The following is an 18,329-nucleotide window of genomic DNA, read 5'->3' as shown; positions in this document are numbered from 1 at the left end:
AGAGCGGCAGAGCCTTTCTTCCGAAAGCATCCCCACTAGATCCTCGTGTACTGCAGCCCATTCATTTTTATAGGAAGAGCCACACTCCCTAAGAGGCTGCCATGGGTACAACATACCATTAGAACAAACAAGGCCTTGGGGTGCATACACAGGATGAAAAGAACCAGGCAAGGACTCTTTCGGAAGAAAGGCTGTGCAACTCTGGGCAGGGCTGCAGAGGGAAGTTCACCGGAATAAGGACAAGGTAAATACTTGACTGCACTTAAAGCCCAACTCCAGAAATTCTGAAACAAACTACCATTGCAGTGGGCTCCTCCGCCACACGGCAAGGATTAAATACTCCTTAACCCTGGGGATGAGAAATAAGGTGTAGTACTTACCTTAATCCTCACTCCAACAGGCTTCCTACGTCTCTGCGATTTGTCCCCCGAATCCACCTCTATAAGGTTCTCTGGTCTGCAGTTGCACAATGATGTCATCAAGTACAATGCAGGGCTGACAGCACTGCATTGTACATGAGGACGGTGAGAGACTACCCACTACTTGGAGCAGAGGAGAGCACCAGAGCCTGCTGGAAGGAGGAGAAAGGTAAGCATTACATCTTATTTCTCATCCTATAGAGTTAAAAAGGATTGAACCCTTGCAGTGCAGGGGGGTCCACTGCAAGGGTAGATTTTTTTTAATTCTCAGAGTTTATGTTCGATGTAGAAAAAGCATTTGAATGGGCCTATATGTCTGCAGTGTTGGAGATGATGGGATTTGGGCCATATTTCCATACATGGACTAAAATTCTGTATGAAACTCCACTGGCACAAATAAAACCAGGGGGTGACCTCTCTGAAGCCTTTTCCATAGGCAGAGGGACAAGGCAAGTGTGTCCACCTTCCCCAGCGTTATTTGCACTTATGATGAGACCCATAGCCCAGGCTATGTCAGACCCCCAGTATCAGGGGTATTCAGGGGGGCTTCATCACAGAAAAAGTGGCATTGTATGCTGATGATTTGGTCCTGTTTCTTAATGATCTGGGTCTGTCCCTTAAGGAAGCCCTAAATTTGATCTCCTCGTTTTTTTCCCCATCATGCTTAAAAGTTTACTGGGATAAATCTAAAATTTTGCCCATTGATGCTGGAGCAATAGCGGTGGCTGACCCTGATTTACCCCTAAAATGGACATCCACTGCCAATTATTTGGGATTGATCGTCTCTTCTAAAGCCTCTGAGTACTGCTCACTTAATCTCCTACCATTGTTGCAAAAGACGAAGCAGCGCATGACAGCAGGGGCAAATCATCCTCTTTCCCTAACTGGAAAAATTAATCTTGTAAAAATTAAATTACTCCCCTCCTTTTTGTATATTCTCTGCCATGCTTCTGTGTGGATTCCATGGAAATATTTTAAACAATTTGAGTCTGCAATAGTTTCTTTTCTATGGGGTTCTCCACAGCCTAGATTTAGATTGGTGGAGATGCAGAGGCCCTGAACTCAGGGGAGGCTAGCTTGCCCTGACTTGCATGCCTACTACATTGCCGTGTTGCTCTCTCATGCTCACAATTGGTTGGTGGCAGATGAGACTAATACTGCCATGGTATGGAGGCGGCATTTTTAGGCTCCTACAAAGCCCTGAGAAACCTACTGTACAAAGGAGCTTTGGTCCCTTATCCCATCACACAGTCCAAAAAGGTGCTTATTAAAGTCTTCCAATGTGCAGAGGGTTCTTTCAGAATTTCATTGCTTATGAAAGCCTGGCATCTGAAACTCCCAAGGTCCACCCATATCTGGTCCCTCCACACGCCTTTATGGCAAAACCCCTCTCTCACTGAATTTTTTCTCTTCCCAGAGCCTAATATCTGGGCCTCAAAGGGAATTAAATACCTTAATCATATTTGTGAAGATGGTGCTCTTAAAACCTTTAATGGCAGTAATAATACCAAATATTCGGCGCACTCTCGGGGAGGGATAGAACAGACCTGGTAATGGGTAATAGACAAGGGCAAGGAATATGAGTAAGTCCTTAATTACTGTAAGAAGTGTCCTTGGATGAACGTTCATAAAGGAAAATAGGGTATGAATCCTTAGACACTGCTTTACTTGGTGACTGCCAGCTGAGGAAGAGCTAAAAGAAACTCTGTGGGAGGATGAAAGGAACAGAAGCGGCGCCTTCTAAGTGCAGCATGGTAAAAAATATTTATTAAAATGAGTGGTAGATAACTCACAAGACATATGACAGGAGAGCGCTTTAGTAATACAGTGCATCTGCTGTGATCCGGATCGTGCAGCCCCGTCCAGTGGTGTAGGGTCAAATAGCACGTTGGCACTGGTGACTCCTAGCTCTTCCTGTGGGTTTGGGTACACCAGGAGGTTGTGCTGATGTCACTTCCATTCATCTGTGTAGCGGGAGGTGGCGTGCATTCGGAGCATGCGTGCTCCCTTTTCAGGCCATAGTAGGGGCCATCTTGGAGTATGTATTATAGCCAGTCAGCAGAAGGGGAGGGGCGGAAACCTTACACCGCACTCCTCCTAACGAGGTCATGGTGATATATGCAATGCTAACTAACAAACACCAAGTAACAGGTCGGCTCCTTAAATCAACAAGTGCTTATACAATAAACCATTTAAGTTACAACAAGTGGAAATAGTAAAAGTACTTACAATTGATCAATTTCAAGACAGTAAAGACGTTAAGGGTCCTGTGTAATAAAATAGAACAAATAGATAATGAATAATATGGTATACATAATCTGTAGTAAAATGCTCTTATCGGGTACACTTTGCAAAAACATTATTAAAACATTATTCTGCAGTATGACAAAAGGTCAAAGTAATGACATAAACAATGAGGAAGGATTGGTGATGAAATATTACTCATAAATGTTCATATAATGGTGCGGATCTCTAATTCCTCATTGAGGCCCCTCAGGGCCAAGGTATCCAGTGAACATATCCAATAAGTTTCCCTCTCTCAGAGACGTTTCAGCAGTAGGGAAATTGGGGGGGGGGAATAGTAATAGTACTTACAATTGATCAATTTCAAGACAGTAAAGACCTTAAGGGTCATGTGTAATGAAATAGAACAAATAGATAATGAATAATATGGTATACATAATCTGTAGTATAATGCTCTTATCGGGTACACTTTGCAAAAACATTATTAAAACATTATTCTGCAGTATGACAAAAGGTCATAGTATAAGGGCATACTGATTTATAATCGTCATTATCCCAAGAGTGAGAAGGTATCAGTTGATGGGATTGAATATTAATAGAAATAAACTGGTATGTAATAGAAAATGGGATATTTCAAAGGTTAGATATTTAAAAAATTAGAGAGGGAGGAAAATATATGATATGTGCAGAAACAAGACATAAACAATGAGGAAGGATTGGTGATGAAATATTACTCATGAATGTTCATATAGTGGTGCTGATCTCTAATTCCTCATTGAGGCCCCTCAGGGCCAAGGTATCCAGTGAATATATCCAATAGGTTTCCCTCTCTCAGAGACTTTTGAGTTGTTCAGCAGTAGGGAGATTGGGGGGGGGGGGTATGGACTCAGTGATCCATACTTTGATGCCCAGAGATGATCCATCATGAGTTTCAAGAAAGTGTCATAATACACTACATTGGTCCGACCCATCTTCAACCAGTTAGCCAGTCAACTGGTTAGCTTTGTAGTACCAAGGATTGAATCCTTACTGCATGAGAAATCTCTGGCTAAACCACTTTCCACCATATATAAAGCCCTTCAACCCTCTATTCATGAAGATATTTATAAATTGCTGTCTTCCTGCCGTGGGGAGGTACTTGAGTTGGACTCTGAGGACTGGGAGGACGTATGGGAGTACCCTATACAGCAACTGGCCTTTACCTGAGCCTGTTTAATTCAATTTAAATTCCTTCATAGAGTATATTTTACTCACCACAAGTTACATAAGATCTTTGCAATTAAATGTTGGCAATATCCAGAGCACCCGGCGACATTTCTATATGTCCCCCCCCTGCCGAGTTCCCCTAATAGCAAGCCTCTTGTTATGGGGGGCACTCGAGCAGGCTCGCTCCTGGACGTTGTCCATTCACACACACAGCACAGTTTGGCCCCACCCCCCACTCTCTCCTCATTGGCTCACTGGCTGTGATTGACTGCAGCAGAAGCCACAGGCTCCTGCTGCTGTGTGAGCCAACGAGGAAAGAGAGATCCGGGAGAGCCGCAGCTCTCATGCACATCGCTGGACCGAGATGGAGCTCAGGTTAGTGTTGGGGAAGGCTGAGGAGGAGCTGCACCCAGAATGTTTTTTTACCCTAATGCATAGAATGCATTAAGGTAAAAATCCTGCTTTAGAACCACTTTAAGCCCCCGGTCACATCAAAGCCGATTTTGAAATCGTGCGACTTACAGTGAAGTTACACGAATTCAAAATCGGATGACCTGCCGATTTCAGTTGCGATTGCAAGACCTCACAGATGTCTATGAAAATCGCAACAAAGGTAGGACCAAGTCGGAGCTGCACCGATATGACTGCTCTAATAGCGGACAAAAGGGTGCAACTTGGCACCTCTTAGATTGTAAGCTCCAAGGAGCAGGGCCCTCCTAACCCTCTTGTATTGAACTGTATTGTCTCCCGTTATATTGTAAAGCGCTGAGTAAGCTGTTGGGGCTATATAAATCCTGTATAATAATACGATTTGCGGGTCGCATGGCATGCAAATCGCATGCCAAATCGCACCCAATGTGACCGGGGTGTAAAGGGCAATTTGTACAAAAGGCACAGCATGTGAGGGGACACTTGCTCAGGGGTTTGCTGCATTATATAAACCTGTACATGGGTGTAAATGGTTAACACAAATTCCCAAGTTGGGTCCTGTAAATAGGTGTTTTTAGTTTATTCAGAATACTTTCTCATACATTTTTTCCCCCCATACTCTCCTATCTGTGGATCCATGGACAGCCATATTGTTTGTTGGCATTACCCTGGTGTACAACTCACCTCTGCTGTATTCAACAACCCAGATTTATATCACAACACAACAAAAATATACATCTATGCTGGAGGACGCAGGAAGTAATATCTGCTACGGACCAATAAATATCCATTGGAACTTGGAAAACTCCTTCTGAAAGCTAATACTAAAATGTCCCAAGTCACAGCTGTCATTAAAAATATCACCATACATATGTGTACACCATCCAGATGTGGATCAGACGTGAAGATCTGATAAGGTTGTCATGACAACCGGGCCTTTGTCCTCATGCTTATCACACTTCCTGTTCAAGTCTATTAAAAGACTCTGCAGGGAAGGTTGCCAGTGACTGATAGCAGAGAACAGTTCCTTATGAATAGCTACACAGGAGATACATAGAATTCTGCGTATCCTCCTCACACAAGAACTTTTACATTTACAGATGGTACAGTTTATAAATGGGTGCTAGTTTTACATTGAACACGCTTGTGATTAGTGCTCCAGAGAAATCATATTGGTCAGTTTAATGTTGTTTATTGCAAGTTTAAGGGTAGATTTAGACATGTCAAACAACGGCAAAGAAAAATTCCCAGCTCAACTTACCAACCAGCCTGCAACCAACCAAATTAACCAACCAGCCTGCAACCAACCAACCAGCCTGCAACCAACCAAATTAACCAACCAGCCTGCAACCAACCGAATTGACCAACCAGCCTGCAACCAACCGAATTGACCAACCAGCCTGTAACCAACCAATTTGACCAACCAGCCTGCAACCAACCAATTTGACCGACCATCCTGCAACCAACCAAATTGACCAACCAGCCTGCAGCCAACCAATTTGACCGACCATCCTGCAACCAACCAATTTGACCGACCAGCCTGCTACCAACCAAATTGACCGACCAGCCTGCAGCCAACCAATTTGACCAACCAGCCTGCAACCAACCAATTTGACCAACCAGCCTGCAACCAACCAATTTGACCGACCAGCCTGCAACCAACCAAATTGACCTACCAGCCTGCAGCCAACCAATTTGAAGGACCAGACTGCAACCAACCAAATTGACCGACCAGCCTGCAACCAACCAGTTTGACCAACCAACCTGCAACCAGCCAATTTGACCGACTAACCTGCAACCAACCAAATTGACCGACCAGTCTGCAACCAACCAATTTGACCGAACATCCTGCAACCAACGAAATTGACCAACCAGCCTGCAACCAACCAAATTAACCAACCAGCCTGCAACCAACCGAATTGACCAACCAGCCTGTAACCAACCGAATTGACCAACCAGCCTGTAACCAACCAATTTGACCAACCAGCCTGCAACCAACCAATTTGACCGACCATCCTGCAACCAACCAAATTGACCGACCAGCCTGCAGCCAACCAATTTGACCGACCATCCTGCAACCAACCAATTTGACCGACCAGCCTGCTACAAACCAAATTGACCGACCAGCCTGCAGCCAACCAATTTGACCAACCAGCCTGCAACCAACCAACCAATTTGACCGACCAGCCTGCAACCAACCAAATTGACCTACCAGCCTGCAACCAACCAATTTGAAGGACCAGACTGCAACCAACCAAATTGACCGACCAGCCTGCAACCAACCAGTTTGACCAACCAACCTGCAACCAGCCAATTTGACCGACTAACCTGCAACCAACCAAATTGACCGACCAGCCTGCAACCAACCAATTTGACCGAACATCCTGCAACCAACCAAATTGACCTATCAGCCTGCAACCAACCAATTTGACCAACCAGTCTGCAACCAACCAATTTGACCAACCAGCCTGCAACCAACCAATTTGACCGGCCAGTCTGCCACCAACCAAATTGACTGACCAGCCTGCAACCAACCAATTTGACCAACCAGTCTGCAACCAACCAAATTGACCGACCAGCCTGCAACCAACCAATTTGACTAACCAGCCTTGAACCAAATTGACTGACCAGCCTGCAACCAACCAGCCTGAAACCAACCAAATTGACCAACCAGCCTGAAACCAACCAAATTGTCCTGTCTAACAGTTCATGTTAAAAACAGGGGTTTATTTGCACACATTTGCAAAAACATTCGTAAGCTGCAGAGCCTCTTCACGGCACCACAGTATTTTCTGTAATCCTAACTCTATACATTTTGAGAGCCTCCACAGGCTCTGTTGTTATTTGATATACGTTGCCGTTCCATGTGCTTCTTGCTGCAAAGGCCAGTTATGATGTGGGGCAGTTGCCGTTTGTTTGTACTGTTGGTATATTGGTGAGGGACGCACTGGACTCCTTGACTGCCATTGTCCTATACGCTGGGTGTCCAGTGCTCCCCTGTGCCTTTAAAGAGGAGTGGGCTCTCTCCAGGCTCACTTGCCCTCAGTCTATCCATTATTATGCATGTGCTTCTACTATGGAGGCTCTCAAAATTTATAGCGTTAGGACTTCAGAAAATACTGAGTTGTGAAATGTTAGACAGGACAATTTGGTTGGTTGGTTGAAGGCTGGTTGGTAAGTTGAGATGGGACTTTTTCTTTGTTGTTTGACATGTGTTGCCCTTCCATGTGATCTTTGCTGTAAAGGCCAGTTATAGATTGGAGTACCGGTAGTTGCCGTTTTTGTTTCTACTGTAGATTTATACATGTGTCTAAATCTCCCTTGTCTCTGAAGCCCGATCTGCCCTTGGATCGCTCTCCAGAGTCTACTGACAGGCAGTTAGGAAGCAATGCTGTGCCTCCTATCCTCCTATTTTAACCCCATTTTTGCCCAAAAAAACACACCACAACCACATGCATTGCACTTGTTTGTGGTGCTTCACCATTGACTTAGAAGTGTAGAGTTTAGCTTGCTGCCTGCTGATTGCTACATGTCGGGTCAACTTTGCTGCAGACATAAAGTGAAGCATTGCGGCAGCCGCATGTAAACATCCCCGTCCACTGCCTTTTGCACCTTAAGGGGGGCAGTTAGCAGATGGCAAAAACGCTGCTCAGCTGTGCATTTTTGCCACCCTCCCAACTGCAAATCTAAACAAAGCCTATGAGTGGATGATCTGATTGTATATTATGATTTTAATCATTTATTCTGGGTACATCCATGGCGCAGTATTTTATGTGCACTTTTCTTGCATGCTGTGTGTAAATGAGTAAAGCTGCCCATACACAAGCTGAAAAGGAGAGATCGCTTGGTTCCCCCAACTCTGCTAAACAGCATGGATGGCTAAATGTGCAGTGCAAGCTATTGTAACTGACAACCAGCGCCTTTGTCTGTCAGAATACCTGAACAGTGCCTGCATCTAACTGGCTATGAATTTTTCATGGTGGTGAGTGTGGCATGTTCATAATATTTTTTTTTTTCTACCTGATTAATTAATAGATATTTAACACACTCAATAAATGAAATGGTTCAAAAGTGGCTTTAGGAAAAATTAATGTGTGTGTATGTGTGTATGTACAGGTGAAATTCGAAAAATTAGAATATTGTGCAAAAGTTCATTTATTTCAGTAATGAAACTTAAAAGGTGAAACTAATATATTAGATAGACTCATTACATGCAAAGCAAGATAGTTCAAGCCGTGATTTGTCATAATTGTGATGATAATGTCTTACAGCTCATGAAAACCCCAAATCCACAATCTCAGAAAATGAGAATATTACATGCAATCAATAAAACAAGGATTGTACATAGAACAATATTGGACCTCTGAAAAGTAGAAGCATGCATATGTACTCAGTACTTGGTTGGGGCCCCTTTTGCAGCAATTACTGCCTCAATGCGGCGTGGCATGGAAGCTATCAGCCTGTGGCACTGCTGAGGTGTTATGGAAGACCAGGATGCTTCAATAGCGGCCTTCAGCTCTTCTGCATTGTTTGGTCTCATGTCTCTCATCTTTCTCTTGGCAATGCCCCATAGATTCTCTATGGGGTTCAGGTCAGGTGAGTTTGCTGGCCAATGAAGCACAGTAATCCCACGGTCATTGAACCAGGTTTTGGTGCTTTTGGCAGTGTGGGCAGGTGCCAAGTCCTGCTGGAAAATGAAGTCAGCATCCCCATTAAGTTCGTCTGCGGAAGGAAGCATGAAGTGCTCCAAAATCTCCTGGTAGACGGCTGTGTTGCCCCTGGACCTAATGAAGCACAGTGGACCAACACCAGCAGATGACATGGCTCCCCAAATCAACACAGACAGTGGAAACTTCACACTGGACTTCAAGCATCTTGCAGTGTGTGCCTCTCCATTCTTCCTCCATACTCAGGGCCCTTGTGCCTCTCCATTCTTCCTCCATACTCGGGGTCCTTGTGCCTCTCCATTCTTCCTCCATACTCTGGGTCCTTGGTTTCCAAATGAGATGCAAAAGTTGCTCTCATGAGAAAAGAGGACTTTGGACCACTGAGCAACAGACCAGGTCTGTTTTTCTTTAGCCCAGGTAAGACGCATCTGACGTTGTTTGTTGTTCAGGAGCGGCTTGACAAGAGGAATACGACATTTGAAGCCCATGTCCAGGATCCGTCTGTGTGTGGTGGCTCTTGATGCACTGACTCCAGCCTCAGTCCACTCCTTGCGATAGTCCCCAACACTTTTGAATGATCTTTTTCTGACAATCCTCTCCAGGCTGCGGTCATCCCTGCTGCTTGTGCACCTTTTTCTTCCACACTTTTCCCTTCCACATAACTTTCTATTAATGTGCTTTGATACAGCACTTTGGGAACATCCAACTTCTTTTGCAATTACCTTTTGAGGCTTTCCCTCCTTATGGAGGGTGTCAATGATGGTTTTCTGCACAACTGTCAGGTCAGCAGTCTTTCCCATTATTGTGATTCCTACTGAACCAGACTGAGAGACCATTTCAAGGCTCAGGAACCCTTTGCAGGTGTTATGGCTTAATTAGCTGATTAGAGTAGGACACTTTGAGCCGAGAATATTGCACCTTTTCACAATATTCTCATTTTCTGAGATTGTGGATTTGGGGTTTTCATGAGCTGTAAGCCATAATCATCACAATGATGACAAATCATGGCTTGAACTATCTTGCTTTGCATGTAATGAGTCTATCTCATATATTAGTTTCACCTTTTAAGTTGCATTTCTAAAATAAATGAACCTTTGCACGATATTCTAATTTTTTGAGTTTCACCTATATGTGTGTGTATAGGTATAGATACATACACATATATACATTCTCTTTAAAAAGGTTCTTCCACTTTTCTTTTTTTAGACAGTAGCACCCTCCCTCCCACAGCCAGAGCTGTCATCCTTATCCTTACCTGATATGTTACTGAACTGGAACAGGCATCTACATATCAGGTGCATTTACTGTATGCCCAGGATCCACTAGGTCAGTGGTGGGCAACCTTTTTTTTCAACTGAGCCAAATCTCGCCAAAACCACGATTGAAATTTATTTTGAGAGCCACATTTTTAAAACTGAAAATACATAGGATGGTACACTGTTTTTAGTTTCAATAAGTTTTTATAGTAATTCATCCCCCATATAGTAATTCATCCCCCATATAGTAATTCATCCCCCATATAGTAATTCATCCCCCATAGTAATTCCTCCCCCATATAGTAATTCATCCCCCATAGTAATACATCCCCCATATAGTAATTCATCCCCCATATAGTAATGCATCCCCCATAGTAATTCACCCCCCATATAGTAATTCATCCCCCATAGTAATTCATCCCCCATATTAATTCATCCCTCATATAGTAATTCATCCCTCATATAGTAGTAGTAAGTAAGTAGCAAGTAGTAAGTCAAGTCCCCCCTGTGTCAATTCACTTACCTTTCTCCGCGCGTTCCTCTCGCCGTGCTCCCCGCGCCGTTCCGGTCTTCAGGGCAGACTGTGAGAGGAGCCTAGCTCCCCTCACGTTCGTCACGCTGCCCCGCCTACACACATCCTGACAGCCAATCACTAGCTATCAGGATGTGAGTGGCAGCGAGACTGGCCAATCATTGCTGGGCTAGCTGCAGAGTCCTCGGCCACCCGAGAGGAGGGAGGGGAGCGGCCGCCCGAGAGGAGGGAGAGGAGGGAGGGGAGGGGAGCGAGCGCCCGGCACACAGAAGAGCCACATTAAAATGTGTAAAGAGCCGCATGTGGCTCGCGAGCCGCGGCTTGCCGACCACTGCACTAGGTAGTCAAGCCGGGGTCAGGATGTCAGCCTTAAAACATTCATATTAATAAATGAGTCAGTAAGTGCCTCCTATACAGTTCAGCATTTTGCATCTGTATGGTTGCAAGTTGAATTTAATGCTGACCTTTTATGTTTCCCATAAACCCCAATATTTCAGCACTCCCACTAGAATCGCCAGTACACTCAACTTCCATGAAAGGTGAAAAGCCAAATAATGGTGTGGTGCTCCGTTTATGGGTTCTTCATAATGAATAATATTCAGATTAGAAGTTCAGCAGAAAATGACATATCTTTTTTTATAAAATCTCATAAAAATATTGCCATGTAAATTCCAGGCCATATTAGGAGGTTGCAGGTGTTTCAACCTATTATAGCCTTCATAAAATTAAAATATTATTTTATGTATGGATAGTTTTTTTTTTTTTTTTTTAAGATAAAACCATCTTCTTTATTAGTACATATAAATATGTAAATAAAAACAATGATGCAAAAGAGGCTATATCAAGAAGCATCATGGCATTCTACAAATATAAATATATACATATGTGAATATAAATAATATAATGAAAACTGCTGACTTGGTCAAGAACATCTCCCTCTCAACATGTTTTGCATCAAAGTTTCTTCAGGAGTTGGGTGATAAGTGAAATACTGTATATCATTCATTTAAGAGGAGCCAAATAGCGGTACTGGCACATCAAATATCCAGAAGTGGTGTGCGGACACCCTTAAGCCCTGAAGACGCCAATGGGGGGGACCTAGCAAAAGGGCTCACCAACAGATAAATAGGTGGTACACCAATATAGTTTTCTCATAGCAGCATCAGGAAGTAAGCTGAATATAAATACTAGGTAGACTATAAACGGAATGCATTGGTATTCTCCGAGTCTCTATGACAACCGATCTATCATTGTAGACTACCATGGCGATGTGCATCTACTGGTTCCTGATATAGCCTTTCCATGGGTGGGAAGGATATGTTATTTGTATTTCAATGGTTTTTATTAATTAATAACAATTAACACAGGAGCAACAAATCACGCCCATGCAGGGGCTATCAATTGCACATAAAAGAAGTAGAAAATTAAAGAAATCAGTGCTCTAACACCAACAGGGCAAAAGATCGCCCACGCAGGGGCTCTCAATGGTATGGATAGTTTTTAACACCCGTGAGCAGATCAGTGTTACCCTTCAGCCTACAGGTAAATGTGTGAAGATGAATTATGTGTTCAGTGGTATGTCATTGTCTCATAGCCCCTGTGTTCTGGTTCCTTGCAGGACCCGCTAGTGTTTGCAGAGCAGCCCTCCGTGAAGCTGTGCTGTCAGCTGTGCTGTAGTGTCTTCAAAGATCCCGTCATTACCACCTGTGGGGTGAGTAGAATTCATGGTGCCCCTACGCTTCCTTTTCATACATCAGAACATACAGAATTAATATTTATGCAAAAGTTAGTTGCCCCATAACACTAGGTATATGTGTTGATGCTTGTACTTGTACGTTTCACTGTGAACATTGAACACTGAAAAGTGTTCTTGCACATAAGTGTTTTTATGTTGACATGTTGGGGTTTATTTACTTTGGGGGTCCAAAATCAGACTCCCTTCTGCATAGAAACCAATCAGCTTCTAACCTCAGCTTATTCAATGAAGCTTTGGCAATGAAACCTGGAAGCTGATTGGTTTCTATGCAGAAGTGAGTCTGATTTTGCACTCTCCAGCTTTAGTAAATAAACCCCGTTGTGTTTACTGTACTCATAGCAGTCCCCTCTAGTCTGTGGATTCCAGAAAGTGAAACGGTGAACTAACAACCTACATCCTTCTCACCCCAGTCAATGCAACTAGTGCAGCATTCCAGGGATTCGAAGGCCTCATTTTTCTTTCTCATCTTTCCTTCTTGTGGGACAGATCAGAGCAAATCTGGTTGGTCAAAGTGGTTTGATCCGTTCTGGAAGCACTAAGGAACAGCGGGGGTGTAGGGTGTCAGTTTACCTTATCATTTTTTGTCAAAAGGTAAAATAACCTTTTAATGTAGGCCTATCAAGTCGACATGGGTACTTCAGATTATACAGCAACAATTTTATCTCCCTATTTTTTTCATGATGTAACACAAAATGTTGGGAGGTACGATTAAACGCTGATGTAGTGTAAAACATGTAGACCTGTCTCACGCCCCGCAATGTTTTGCTGCTGTATTATGTTGCTTTTATGATACAATAAATATAGACATTTTTGGAGTGAAGTTGTCCAATTTGTTTTGTGAACATACGTGCTTCAGTATGACAAGCTGAGCTTGCACCCCTGGGAACAATTGTGTGCAGGACCGTGATGGCAGACCGACCTGGAGCAGCATTATATGATTGGAACTTTTTTTTAGTGTTGACAGTGGCTCTGTTGGTTAGGTTACTCTTCACTTCCTGTCACTTTGAAGTCAGTAGAGTCCCCACAACATATTAAAAATGTGTTTCTTGGCTTCATTCTCTAGTACCTACCAAACAATGCTGTCTCAGTTTTGGATGGTCTGACTCTTTATCATTGGATACTTGCAGTTATTGAAGTTGCACTTTACCTTCTTTCTTGTATCAGTTTTAAACAAAACAAGAACCACACCACCTTGCATGCTGGCCAGGGACAAACTGAAACCACCGCAATCCCTTCAAAGTACAATGAGCAACAGTGCTTATGTAAAAAAGTATCATTTATTTAGTATAACAGTATAAAATAGACATATAATCCTAATCCCTAAAAACATTAAAGCGGAGTTCCACCTGAAAAAAATAAAATAAAAGTCAGCAGCTACAAATACTGTAGCTGATGACTTTTAAAATATAGCCACTTACCTGTCCCTCGGTCCAGTGGTGTCCTCACCACCACTGGTTTCACCAGCCGTCTTCTCTCCCCGGCGCCGGCATCTTCAGTGTGGGCACCCAGCTGTGACAGCTTGTGGCTTCACTGCGCATGCGTGAGTCACACTGCTCCTTGTGAATGGCCCTGTAGTCTTCTGGGACCTGTCACGTGTTGCAGAAGACTACGGGGAGGGCGGGGGGGAGGATGACTTCTGCTTCCAATCACCTAGGCGATCGCGGCGGAGTTGGGAGCGGGTACTGTCAAGTTTGGGTACTACTTCCCCCACCCCGCTCCCCAAAGGTGCCAATCCATAATGGGGAGCGAGGTACAAAGGTTTAAAGCGGAACTTCCCCTTTTGGGTGGAGCTCCGCTTTAACTGTCCGCTTACTTTTGTGCGGTGCATTAAAAAAAAAACTAGGTTAACACAACAAAATTCTCCTGAAAATCAGACATGTCACAAAATTATACTGAATCGTACCACATCATTCTGTAGTTTGTGTTGTATTGCCATTCAAAATGAATTGCAATGCGGCTCATTTAATGTTGTTGGAATGTACGTTTCAGTAATGCAACCTTTAAAAGAAAAACTAATTATAGAGGGTGCATAGACGGTACTGCGGTACTAAATAAACAATATGTTGTTTACAGAAGCAGTGCGGCTCATTGTTCATTGAAGGGATTGTAGTGGTTTTGTATGTCTCGGTTTTGCAGAGTTCTTGAATGCCGTCCATAGAGCTCCTCATCGCCATTCAGTGATAGCTGGCGGCCCTGTAATTACTCAGCTTGTACACACTCTGTATTTAATGACTGTGTGTAAAATAATGCATTTTCACAGCATCTGGGATCTTGGCAGCCTGTGTCCGGAGGACGGTGATGTGTTGTTTGGCACACAGCAGTGGACATTGGCCGCACGTTGTTATGTACACCTGTAGCCACAGCTAAGTTTCCCGTTTTTCTAAATGCCTGCTGATGGCTGGGAAAATTGTTAATGTGCCGTGACCGTTACCCTTTCTCACAAAGAGAGACAATAGAAAATGATTACTAAGCTTGCAGGTTTTGTTTGTTTATTTAATTCAAGTGTGCTTAAAGAAGAACTCCGACACAGCAGTGGAGGACTCAATTGACATATGTATATGCACACTGTTTTTTTTCCTTTCATTTGTGATTCTTTGTGATTCACACACTTGTGCTACTTTCTTACAAACCTGCTGTCCTCCCACTTGCTATGAATGAATGAGCATCACCCCTCTGGCGAAATCTCAGTTCTTTTTGTTCGCATGACAGCATTGAGACAATCAGGCTATGCAGCCTGATTTCTGCTCTGAAGATGATTACAATAGATAGTGGTGACCTGTGATTTACCACTTGGAAAAAGTTTGAATTGCATTTTTGCAATTCTAAGAAAATTTTTTTTAAATTTGTACATAGGGCAACACAGAGTAGTAAATATAGAATTTAACAGTCTGTGGCAGCAGATCTAATACACAGGTGTCGATATTCCCTTAAGCAGTAAAACGTGCTGTGGTGATGTGCAGCAATGCCATTCACAGTGCCCAGATTTCAGCGAGTGACTGCACTCTTGAACTCTACTTTGTTACCCACATTGCCATGTTGCCAGCAGTGAGAGGCTGTGGTGTTGGATCCTACAGCTGTCAGTGGCATTTATTTCATCCTTGGGGCCTAAAAAGCATAACACCCATCCCATACCATTTATAAGTCATTATTGTGACCAATGGAGAGTCAGCTTAGATTGGCTGCTTTGGACTGGACCACCAGTAGATCGTGCAGTACAGCCAATAGATTCTCAATCCAAGCCTCTAATTCCTATACCACTGGTGATAATTGGGCCAGTGTGGACAGGCTTTAGGCTTGACGACATCAGTTTAAAAGAGAAGTATGGACTTAGAAAATCAACAAACATTTATATTCAACTAGGTCAGTGGTTCTCAACCTTCCTAATGCCGTGACCCTTTAATACAGTTCCTCATGTTGTGGTGACCCCCAACCATAAAATTATTTACCCAGTAATTATAATTCATGAGTGTCGTTTTACCTCCAATACTGCTGCTTTCAACACAGTAGCTGCTTTTAACAGAGTTGCTGCTTTCAACACAGCAGCTGCTTTCTACACAGTAGCTGCTCTTTACACATCGGAAATATGTGTTTTCTGATGCTCTTAGGGGACCCCTGTGAAAGGGTCGTTCGACCCCCAGGTTGAGAACCACTGACCTAGGTGGATGCAGCATCCATCCAATGCTTCATCTGCCCCCCGCTGGCTTTTCAGAGAGAACTGAACAATCAAGCACCGCTGATCGTTCAGTTCTCCCCTCCTCTCTGACCAGAGAGCCGTGACTGTAAAGCTAGCCATACATGGGTCGAATTCCGAAAGAATTTTCTTTCGAAAATCGTTTCTTGAGAATTTTCGTTCGAATTTCGCACCATTAGTGGGCCACAGCAACGGACGATTTTTGAGCTACCATCAAATTTAAGTGATCGTTGGAAATTTTTTGAAAAACTAATTTCAAATCAATGATGGGAGAATCATGCAAGAAATATAATCGAAAAAGAAATGAGCTTGAGCTGTGCCCTGGAAAGAAAAGAAAATTCTTGGCCAAGAAAATTCTTTTCTGTAGCAACTTTAGACATTGAAGGCTTGGTTGGTTGAATTTCAAAATCAATGGTGGCGCCATCAGATTACAAAAGAAAATTTGTTTGGAATTCGACCCATGTATGGCCGGATTAAGTCTCCGGCTCTCTGCTCTGCACGTCCAGCACTCACTGGAGCACTGGGCTGTGGAGGGGGCGGAGGGGCTGGCTCAGGCTTTCGACAGATCACTAAGAGGCTGAGCCAGGTGCTGGTCCATGCTTCTGGGTGGTTCCAAAGTCCTGACCCGGTGGTCGGGATCTTTTCAGAAGCTGGACCGGCTATGTGACGTCAGCTGATGGCAGGCTTTAACCCGCTGTTAAATGAAAACGGATGTCAGAAATGCAGAACGAACTGCATTCCTGTGATCTATAGAAGTACAGCCAAAATAGGTTTGGCTATACTTCTCCTTTTTAGTATGCTTCAGAAGCATTTATCATTCAGAATTCATTAAATAGTACATATTACAGCTGTGATCCTTTTTGGTCAGTGCTATAAATGTGAGCAGAATCTCTTTTTGCGCAAAGGGTTAAGAATATGTGAAGGACACCGGAGTGTGGCTCCTCTGCAGAGGAAGGAGTGGATTGTAACTGTACATGACAGCTAGGTCAGTGTGTAGCCCTTCTCCGGAAACCCATGAGCAATGCCGGCCAAGTCATGGAAAGGACTACGACAGGAAGCTGTAGGGCTCTTGCCCAGTAATATTGCTCAAGAGCCGGCACCCTGCAGCTGTTCTCCTCAGGAAAGGGGGCTGGGAGTCTACTTTCTATCAAGGCCGAGGCTCAAGGGATGTGCTGACCTATACTGGTCACAGAGCCCTGTGATAGTATGGAATAGTCAGCTAAGAATGGGATATTGAACCCAGCTAAGCAGCTCTGCTGAAAAGATTTACCACGTCGTTTCTGAAATTCAAAGACAGATATTAGAATTGTGCAACAAATTACAACTCAGTATTCTCAGAAGGGAACAGAAAAAAGGAAGTGAAGATGAATGTTTTACATGTTTACAAGGAATTGTGAGAAATACGAGAGAAGTACTTAAGTGCTTGAACTCTCCTGGGCCGGCTGTGAGCTGCAGATATTTAACACACTAGCTTGTTAGAATTTAAAGCTCAAATCCTGGCACATGTAAAGATACATATTAATGTATCTCTATATTTATATATACATTCTAACATGTTCTTTTAATGCAAGCATTATGGTTGCCCTCAAAGGCTGATTGTGTCTGTAACACTACATATGCAAAGTTCAGGAGTGTGCTACGTACAGAGTGCAGAGTTCAAGAGTACATGCTGTGCAGAGTTCAGGAGTGTGCTATGTACAGAGTTCAGGAGTACACGCTGTGCAGAGTTCAGGAGTACATGCTGTGCAGAGTTCAGGAGTGTGCTACGTACAGAGTGCAGAGTTCAGGAGTACACGCTGTGCAGAGTTCAGGAGTGTGCTACGTACAGAGTGCAGAGTTCAGGAGTACACGCTGTGCAGAGTTCAGGAGTACATGCTGTGCAGAGTTCAGGAGTGTGCTACGTACAGAGTACAGAGTTCAGGAGTACACGCTGTGCAGAGTTCAGGAGTGTGCTACGTACAGAGTGCAGAGTTCAAGAGTACACGCTGTGCAGAGTTCAGGAGTGTGCTACGTACAGAGTGCAGAGTTCAGGAGTACACGCTGTGCAGAGTTCAGGAGTGTGCTACGTACAGAGTGCAGAGTTCAGGAGTACACGCTGTGCAGAGTTCAGGAGTGTGCTACGTACAGAG

At 43.7% G+C, this 18,329-nt stretch overlaps 1 protein-coding gene across 7 annotated transcripts in view; it reads left to right on the top strand.

Annotated features, from left to right (window-relative positions):
• The window catches only part of TRAF7 (TNF receptor associated factor 7), a 95,843-nt gene that overhangs the window by 48,245 nt on the left and 29,269 nt on the right, over window positions 1-18,329 (top strand). For all 7 annotated transcript variants that reach the window (XM_089686805.1, XM_089686807.1, XM_089686803.1 and 4 more), the window contains one exon: window positions 12,372-12,464. In XM_089686805.1, coding sequence (XP_089542931.1) covers window positions 12,372-12,464 — 93 coding nt within the window. The remainder of the gene's footprint in view (window positions 1-12,371; window positions 12,465-18,329) is intronic.

Source organism: Staurois parvus, unplaced genomic scaffold, assembly GCF_062004578.1.
Source record: "Staurois parvus isolate SC_StPar_1 unplaced genomic scaffold, SC_StPar_1.0 ptg000412l, whole genome shotgun sequence".
NCBI lineage: Eukaryota > Metazoa > Chordata > Amphibia > Anura > Ranidae > Staurois > Staurois parvus.
This window is presented reverse-complemented; position numbering and strand designations above follow the sequence as displayed.